At 38.2% G+C, this 9,159-nt stretch overlaps 1 protein-coding gene across 1 annotated transcript; it reads left to right on the top strand.

The window, feature by feature from the left end:
* Positions 1 to 5,136: 5,136 nt before the first annotated feature.
* LOC138146592 (large ribosomal subunit protein eL43-like) lies at positions 5,137 to 5,503 on the top strand. Its single transcript, XM_069068604.1, has one exon. The coding sequence runs from the start codon at positions 5,162 to 5,164 to the stop codon at positions 5,438 to 5,440; it is 279 nt and encodes a 92-aa protein (XP_068924705.1). The 5' UTR covers positions 5,137 to 5,161; the 3' UTR covers positions 5,441 to 5,503.
* The last annotated feature ends 3,656 nt before the right edge of the window (positions 5,504 to 9,159 follow it).

The following is a 9,159-nucleotide window of genomic DNA, read 5'->3' as shown; positions in this document are numbered from 1 at the left end:
AGAGAGAGAGAGAGGGACAGAGAGAGAGAGAGGGACAGAGAGAGAGACAAAGAGAGAAAGAGAGAGAGAGAGAGAGAGAGAGAGAGAGAGAGAGAGAGAGAGAGAGAGAGAGAGAGAGAGAGAGAGAGAGAGAGAAGAGTTTAATCTGATATGAATTCATGTTGGGACAGGGATGATCACTTCCTTATCTAAGAGTTTACAAACAAGCCATAGTCCTAGAACAGGGACTCTTAACCTGCCTTGTGCCTTGAACTTCTTTGTCAGTCTGGTGAAGCCTATGGACCCTCTTTCAGAATAATGTTTTGAAATATATAAAATACATAAGATTACAATGGAAACCATTTATATTGAAATACAGTTGTCAAACAAAATTAAGTTCATGGACTAGAAGTTTGCATAAGTCAGTCATGTATACTTGATTCAACTTCTTTTCCATTTTTAAAAATCTTTACGTCCCTTATTTTCCATTGTTCTTCAAAATCCACTGGATGGTGCTTAAAGTTAATGTCGACCTTGTCTTTCAGTTCTCTGGGATTTAGTACATCTGGACCTGGTCACTTGACCTAACTGAGGGCACTTAAGAGCATCTTGTTTGTTATCAGGTTGCTTACTAGACTGCTTACAAAAGACTTACTTATGCCATTATGATGGCTCTGAGTGGCCATTTAAAATATTGAATCCATCCCTGATGGAGAGGCAGTAAATGCTGGAAAAAGCCTCCTGGGGGTAGTGGCAGGGAATTTCTGAAGACCCATTGTTTTTCTCTCTTGAAAGGAGTGATTCCTAGCTGGTTGTGCAAAAGCCTACTCATTATACCTCTTAGTTAATGGGAAAATATGTTGCAGGAGCTGAAAATTATGGAACCAAACTTTGTCCAGGATCAAAATAGGATTTAAAGAAATTAACTCCTTTCCCACCTCCATCCTTTATTCAAAGTCAGTCTGTAACTGCCAGACCAAGATTTGGCAGATTAAAATCTACAGCAGGTCCCAGAGATGTTTCCATCCCATTTCCATAGTAGGCTAGACCTTGAAGAAGATATCAAAGTGTTTCAAAAGGATTCCTGGGGCAGCTCTACAGATTATCTATATAAGGAAGCAACAAATGTTTGCAAAACCAGACAGAACTAGGAAGAGATATGAAGCTAAAACAAAGAATAGGTCAATACGCATCCTTATCATGGGAAAGTAAAGAGTGATGATGATGTGGAAGTAGTGCAGTAGGATGAGAAAATCTCAGTTTGGAGTGAGAATCCCAACTCTACTATGTACTGTGTGACCATAGGAAAATCACTTAAACTCTCTGGGCCTCAGTTTCTTCTTCTGTTAAATGAAGGGGTTAGAGTAGGCTTTTTTCTGAAGTCCCTGCCAGGTCTAAATGTATGATCCTATGCCTTTGTATTATGCAATTTGAAATATATATATATATATATATATATGCTGAAGTATAAAATCAGCATTCATTGGTGTTTGAAACTGAGCCCTTCTCCCTTATTTGCTTTCTTGATGCTACTTCTAGCTTTGGGAATAGAACTCTTATGTCTCAGTACCTCATCAATTACTTATACATATGTAAATGTAAGCAGGAGCTTGCTGGTAAAATATTTAACACCCAGCTCGCGGTTGGGGTAGGAGGATAAAAATACACATGACACAATCTTAGATTTAATCTTCATTATTAACATTCTCTCCATCATTTTCTTAAATCTAGAAAATCAACAAAACCATAAATCAAGCCTTGATTTTTGTTGTATAAATGCTCACGCTGAACATTTAGCAATTGGTGCTGATAGGAGTAAGGGAAGTTAATAAAGGAAGGCAATAAATATAGAGGATTGGTAGCCACAGAAGGATGTTTTGGTTTGGAAAGTAATAGAGATAATGAATGGAAGCATTGAAAATTAGACTAACATGCTCTTTCCAGTAGCATTGACAGTATTGATTTGATATGGTTCAAGAACTGGAAAAGGAGGGGAGGAACCAAAGTAGGTAAGGCAAAAAACATTTATTTAGACCTGCTATATGCCAGGCATTATGCCAAATGCTGAGGATATGAAGAAAGGAAAAAGATAGTCCCTGCTCTCAAGGAGCTCCCAATATAGTAGGAAAGGCCATGTGTAAATAACTACATACAAACAAGCTGTGTACAGGATAAGCAGGGAAGAATCAATAGAGGGAAGGTAGTAGAATTAAGGGGAATTTGAGAAAGGCTTCCCATTCTGGGATTTATAGGAAACCAAGGAAGTCAAGAGTTAGGGATGAATAGGAAGAGCATTTCATTTTCAATGAAAAAGCCTAGAGTTAGGAGATAGAGTCATGTTCCACAAAGAGAATGGAGGTCACAGTAGAGTGGCTCATGAGAAGACAGCTAAGGAGTAAAGTGGAGTAAGCCTGGGGTCAATTTGATATAGAAGGCCAAATGAGTCACTCATCAATAAGATCAGCAGTGGGGGGAAGGGTGTGGAATTTGGATACTGACATGTAAATAAAGTAATTTGGATGTTTTTAATTTGGGAAAGGGAGTCCCTATATCTTTCCAGATCACTAGGACAGTCTAGCTCCTCTTTATTACATTGCTCAGACCCTGTTCCTAGGCTTCCTGGTCAGGTCATGTGACTAATTATTTTTTCCTTGGTTTCCCTGAGACTTTGTACATACATGTGCAACTTAATTGAGCCAGAAGGGCCCCAGAGCTCTCCATGAAGCCAGCACTGATAAATGCAAAGACAAACTAACTTCCTGAAAAGCAATGTATTCCTCTTCTTGTGGGATGGATTACTGGTTTTTCTCTGTGCCTTCAATGTCATCCCTACTCTCACCTATGAAAACGTTCTAGCTCCTGAGCTAATTGCTTAACTCGAATCCAGCCCTGACTCTAGCACTAAATTCTCAATCTCCGGCACGCTTGGTTCCTTTTTCTGCAAAGTACGCTTCCACGTGTGATCCTTTAGCCCAGTTTAAATCAAGTCCAAAGATTTAACTATCTGGTATTGCCTTTTCATAATCTGCTTTAATTGTTATTGATTTGTATGTTTGGAAAGGGCTCTGAGATGATAAAGGCCTCCCGTCTGTTTCGCTGCTCATCATTTACAGAGTGGTCCCCAACCTGCTCTGTTGGCTCTTTAATCTGTCTCTCTTTGGCACTTCTACAGATGGACCTGGTATTAGTATCCTCCCACCTCCCACCCTGCAGAGGTCCACAGACTTGTAACAAATTGAATTATCAATAAAAAAAACTCCAGTAAATAATGGTCAATTAAACAAAATCAATTATTCAAAAGCAGATTTAATAGGGAGAACTATTTGGATTTTTACCCAGAAGTGAAATGTCATGAAAGGGGGAACAATAGAATGAAGTCATGGCACCCATTTGTTTCTGGCACTGTCAGATCCCTAATCTGTGTCTACAAAAAATGCTGCTACCCCCCTATGGAGGAATTATCCATTTTTAGGTTTTCCTTAGGGGTCCAGGTATGAGAAGAGCACAGGGAACTTGAGGTTCATCTAGAGCTGGAGTTCTTGAATCAAGAAGACCTGAGTTCAGATCTGTCCTCAGACATTTACTAGCTATGTAACCCTGGACAAGTCACTTAACCTTTGTTTACCTCCATTTCCTCAACTATAAATGGAGATAACAATGCCACCTACCTCTTAGGGTTTTTGTAAGGGTCAAATGAGATAGTATTTGTGAATCACTTAGCATATTGCCAGGCATGGAATCACTGCTTAATGAAGGCTTACTTCCTTCCTTCCTTTCTTCAAAGACATCTTTGGCAGTCTGGCAAGTCCCATAGATTCCTTCCCAGAATAATGTTGTTAAATACATTAAAAAAAAGGCAAAGGATTATGAAGAAAGCCAATTATTTAGAAATACAGATATTAAAATATTTTAAAAATTATTTCAAGGATGCTAGTTTAAAAACCACTGAATTTTAGTCCATCCCCTTCATTTCATAGACTAGAAGACCGAGACCCAGAGAGTCTTAAGCAAAGGTCAGTAGCATAAAGTTTCACACTAAAAGAATTAAGGCAAATACTATAATGATTATATTTTTAGGGAAGTTTTCTTTTTTTACATATGCAAATTGCTTTGTAATATCTAATAACAATTCATCATCAAACCCATCTAATCAAGGACATTATTATGCTCTGATCTTTTCCACTTTTTCTCACCCTTCTGTGAGGTCAAAAGCAGCAACCAGGACAGGTGCAGATCCCCCAAAATGGGAGAAAGCCAGCTTAGCTGCCTCCATTAAAAGGAAAGTCAGAACTAGTTCATGCTCAGATTATCTTAAAACTTGTAGTCAAAGATTCTTAAGAGGTCAGGTCGCAGCTATGCCATGAAATGCAGAGAGTGGAAGAACTTGACAAGCAGCAATGGTAGTGAAATCTCCCTTTCTGTGTATAAAACAATAAGTATCTATATTTTGAAATGCAAATAAGTTCCTATAAGGGCATGGTGCAGCCAGCTCCTACCAGGGAGACCAATTGATAAATTTTCAGTGTGGAAACCACTATGATCAGGGGGTCTGATTTATGGTTAAAATGTTTTAATAAGAAAGATTAAACTTAAAAGTGTTTCCTGTATTTGTCCACCCCCCTCCTGAGAGCTGGTTGTTAAACATTTACCAACATATCCCTGTAGGTCTTGGGGGGGGTGGAGGAGGGTGAAGGGTGTGGGTGGTGAGGTTATTTTGGGTGGGGAAGCACAGTTTATGAAGCTTTTAAGTAGCTTTGAAAAGAACTAGGAGCCAACTCAAGTGATTAAAAAATACTATTCAATAATTACTAGTGCAAATTAACTTTCATACAACCTGGGTTTCAAAGGCCAGGAGAAAAGAGGGAGTTAGAAAAAGGTAACAAGAATGGTTGCCAGGGAAACCATTTTCTGATTAGGAAATGGTAGTTATGGGGACTATAGAAATGCATATATGTATAGACATGAAGTAATCATAATTTCTTTTTCTAACTTATAGCAAACTGCATGAAGTAATTTCTCTCAGTGCAAAGAAGATTCAGGAGAGTAATGAAAAGGGAGATACTTAGCATTAAATTGGAAGAGCTTAAGAAGGTAAATTAATGTCTTCTCCTCAGTAAGCTGCAAATGGTTGGTTAAAAGTTAAAGTGAAGACTCTCCGAGCTCCAGCCCCAGCGCCGATAACATGGCTACATGTACCAAGAAGGTCGGAACTGTTGGTAAATATGGAACACGTTATGGTGCATCCCTCAGTGAAATGGTGAAGAAAATTGAAATTAGCCAACATGCCAGGTATACCTGCTCCTTCTGTGGCAAGACCAAAATGAAGAGACGGGCTGTGGGTATCTGGCACTGCGGATCCTGTATGAAAACAGTAGCTGGTGGTGCATGGACCTACAATACCACCTCTGCAGTCACAGTCAAATCTGCCATCAGAAGACTGAAGGAATTGAAAGACCAGTAAAATCGTATCAAATATCTGCAGCCCATAGTCCAACAATTAATGGGTTAATTTTTTGAATAAAAATCACTTTGGTTTTTAGTAAAAAAAAAAAAAGTTAAAGTGAAGTCACCTGCAAGGCCTTTTTGACCCAAAACTCATCTGAAGTTCACAGCAAAATAGCATAGTCTACATGCTTTTGACTGTAATAAATACCCAAGATTAATTTTTCTGACAAAACCTGGGAGAATATCAGAGTTCCATTAAACCATGATTTTTGAAAAAATTCAAATTTAGTTAGGAGGACATAAAATTATCCCTAGGAATTTGTATTTCTTTAAGTCTTGCTCTAAATTCAATTCAGTCATATACAGGTATATGGCATAGGTTTGGGATCCTCCCTTCTCCCTGTCTGCTTTGAAAGGACCTAAGAAAATTGAAACTTTCAATTCCTGCTTTTTTAAATAGGAAAGATTTTTAGGAAGCTATTTCCCTTTACAAATTCCTTTCTTTTAAAATAATTCTGTGTGACTGAAAGATATAATGGCAAATTACATATGATAGCCTCATTGCCTTGTGATGGAGGAGAAATAGAGGGGGGGGAAAGAAAGAACAATAGGTGTTTTTAAAAATATGCCTCCTCAACAGTCTTACTCTTTTCGCCTATAGGATTTCTATCCTATGCTACAATATTTTAAAAGGGAAAGGATCTATAACTTGTTTCTTTGTCTTTTTTTTCTTTTATAAAAATGTTGAAATGATTATGTTATAATCATTCTAATATTTGCAACTAAGTTGCAATCCTTTCCCATCCCTTGCATGGGTACATTATGGGATAGAAGATAAAGATCTGTCTCAAATATTATTGTAGATATATATTTTTGAAAATTTGAGCTGTATAGCCAAAAACACAAAAAAAATTAGAAAGAGTATGTAGAAATCCATTCTTTGAGATGAAATTTATGTTCTTATTTATTGAAATGGCTTTGTTCTTTTAAAAAGAAAGAAGTAAATGTTGTATAATTTAGAAGAAGGAAAGATGAGAAAAGGCATCTCCCTCTCTTCCCTACAGAAGTTGGGGACTATTGGTATAAACAGTTCATAACCTGTCAAACTTGGTTCCTATGCTGGTAAATTTTATTGAAATGTGTTCCCCCCCTTTCTTTTTAATATTTTGTTATAAAGAATGGCTTATTGGGCAGGAGGGGGAGGAGGGATAAATTTGGAAATGAAAATGATACAAAAACAAAAGATAGCAATAAAAGTTAATTTATAAAAAAGAAATGGCTTTGTTCTTGCATTGTTTCTCTATAAGTACACTATAATTGTGTATTATGAAATGTCTGTACTACTTTGATATATCTTGTTACTATATTAATATGGCTATTTCTATTTGTTCCATGAGAATGCATAAATAGTTTGGGAGAAGAAGGCTTCTTAGCAAAGCATTTTTTAAAATTATGATAGTTTGCTTTTTTGTGGAGCTGATTTTCATAATTAACACATATTAGAGTCAAATTCATCTATGTATTTTATGCTCACTGGAGTATACAAAATTTAACTTCTCAATGGGATGTTTGTGCAATAGCATTTCCACAATAACCTCTGCACATTCTGGATAATGGAAATATTATGTTAATTGGATGTTCTGAAGCACTGCATATATTAGATCTGCACTTTGTAGAGTATACACAAAGCTGCATTTGTTTGATGGGAATCAGCATGGCATAGTGGAGTGCTGGACCTGGAATGAGAAAGATCTGAGTTCATATAATTTCCTACCTGTGTTCTGAGGTCTGAGGTCTCTCTCTGTGATCTCTTCGCCCACTTCAAATGCCTTTGTTTTTGCTAATAGTCTCTAAATTTCAGCAACTTGTGTCAAAGCTCCAATTGCCCTCTCCTAGTTAAAACTCTGAAATTCAGTTGGCACAATTGACAACTGTAGGCTGGATTGGATCACAGCTTGCAGCATAATCAATAGTAAATAGAAGTATCTATTTTATACTAGATACTATTGAAGATGCTAGAGATATTAAAACAAACAGGACACAGTCTCTGCTTTCAAATAGCTTATGTTCTATCAGGGAGACAGCATGTCTAAAGGAGAGTACACAATGAATAAGGAGTAATTTGTGGAGGTGAACGACTAGGAATTAGACTGATCCTAGAGAGATTCATGTAGAAGGTGGGGCCTAAACAGAGTTTTGAAGAAAATAAGTGATTCAAAGGCATGGAGGTGACATTAGAGTGAATTCTAGGCATGGGTTATAGCCAGTGCAAAAGCTCAGAAACTGGAGGGAGTGTCTCTTTTGTAAAGAAGAGTCATGCCAGTTTGACTGGATTGTTAGATAGAGGAAGGGGGATAAGAGATAATAAGGTTCAAAAAGTAGTTTGGGGTTGGGTCGTGAAAGGCTTTAAGATCTAAATGAAGGAGCTCAGATTTGATCCTACAGGCAATATAGAGCCATCGAAGTTTGTTGAGTAGGGCAGTGACATAATCTGGCCTTCCTGTACCTTAGAAAAATCATTTCAACTTCAGGTCTGGTGTGCATGTATCCTTGAGCTGTGACCCCAAGCTTACACATTTACCCCTGAACCCCCACCCTAGTACTGCATGATGATGACCCAATGGAAGAAAGACCCAAGACAAAACACTGAAGGAAGTACAAAGACACCATGGCTCCTGGCTCCCATCACTCCCTCTCTTCTAACATGCTCTATTCACCATCTGCTCACCTCCTCTCCAACTCATGGATAGGTTTGATTCCAGATAGGCCAGCCCTTTCCCCTTTATCCAGCTCCTCTAAACACCCTGGCAGAAGTACCAGAGTAATCAGCCATCACTCACTTTAATTGTTCATGACATCCCCAGGGCAGTACAAGACATTGCCCTTGCCTTCTTCCACTCGCATGACCCATTATGTCCTGTTCTTCCAATGAGACAAACATGCCCTTCCCCAAAAGAGTGGAAATCACCAGGCCTTCATATGTTCCGGGGGGGGGGGGAACTAAACAGTACCTGGCAGAAAGTCCCCCCCCATTTCTTAGCATCCTGGGAAAGTGCTGGTTCACTGATAGTGTTTATTTTGTCTTGGTTGGTTGGGTCAGGGTCTGCATAAGAAAAAGATCCGGTCACAGGGGTTCTTTACGTGGAGTCCATAAACTTTTTTTTAATATTTCAATAACTATATTTCAATGTAATTGGTTTCCTTTGTAATCCTGGGTATTTTGTGCATTTTAAATGATATTTTAAAATATTATCTGAGGAGTCAGTAGGCTTCCCCAGAATACCAAAAGGACCCATGATATAAAACAAGTTAAGAAACCCTGATTTAGTGACTTGTTACAATCTGTCTACCACTTTTTGGACCTTTTTTTCTGACCCTCTTGTTTTCTGCCTTTCTCTTGGAGGATTGGGATGTGCTAATGGGCACTCTAATCATACCCTCTGTGCTATTAGTGCTTTGTGAAGAAGAACCTGGCACATCCTGCACCTTCCTCTCCTCCTGAGATGAACTCATAATTGGTTTCCTGTTATTAAGATGGAATCATGGGAGGAAGTTTCAGACTTACCTCTCCAAGCCTAATCTGGAGAAGAAACATTGTTTTTCATATCTCCCATCATGATGTGGAGTGGATGGGAAGGGGTGGCCTGTGGCATTATGCACCATCAATCAATAAGCATTTATTAAGCTCCTAATAAATGCCAAATACTGCACTAAGCTCTAGGAATACATAGACCC

The sequence above is a fragment of the Petaurus breviceps genome, unplaced genomic scaffold (genome assembly GCF_028583685.1).
Source record: "Petaurus breviceps papuanus isolate PSGF00001 unplaced genomic scaffold, PetGlider_PUasm1.0 90763, whole genome shotgun sequence".
NCBI classification, from domain to species: domain Eukaryota; kingdom Metazoa; phylum Chordata; class Mammalia; order Diprotodontia; family Petauridae; genus Petaurus; species Petaurus breviceps.
This window is presented reverse-complemented; position numbering and strand designations above follow the sequence as displayed.

What these genes read in the sequence shown, in the direction of transcription:
- LOC138146592 (XM_069068604.1), top strand. Translation starts at nt 5,162, where the DNA reads ATGGCTACATGTACCAAGAAGGTCGGAACTGTTGGTAAATATGGAACA.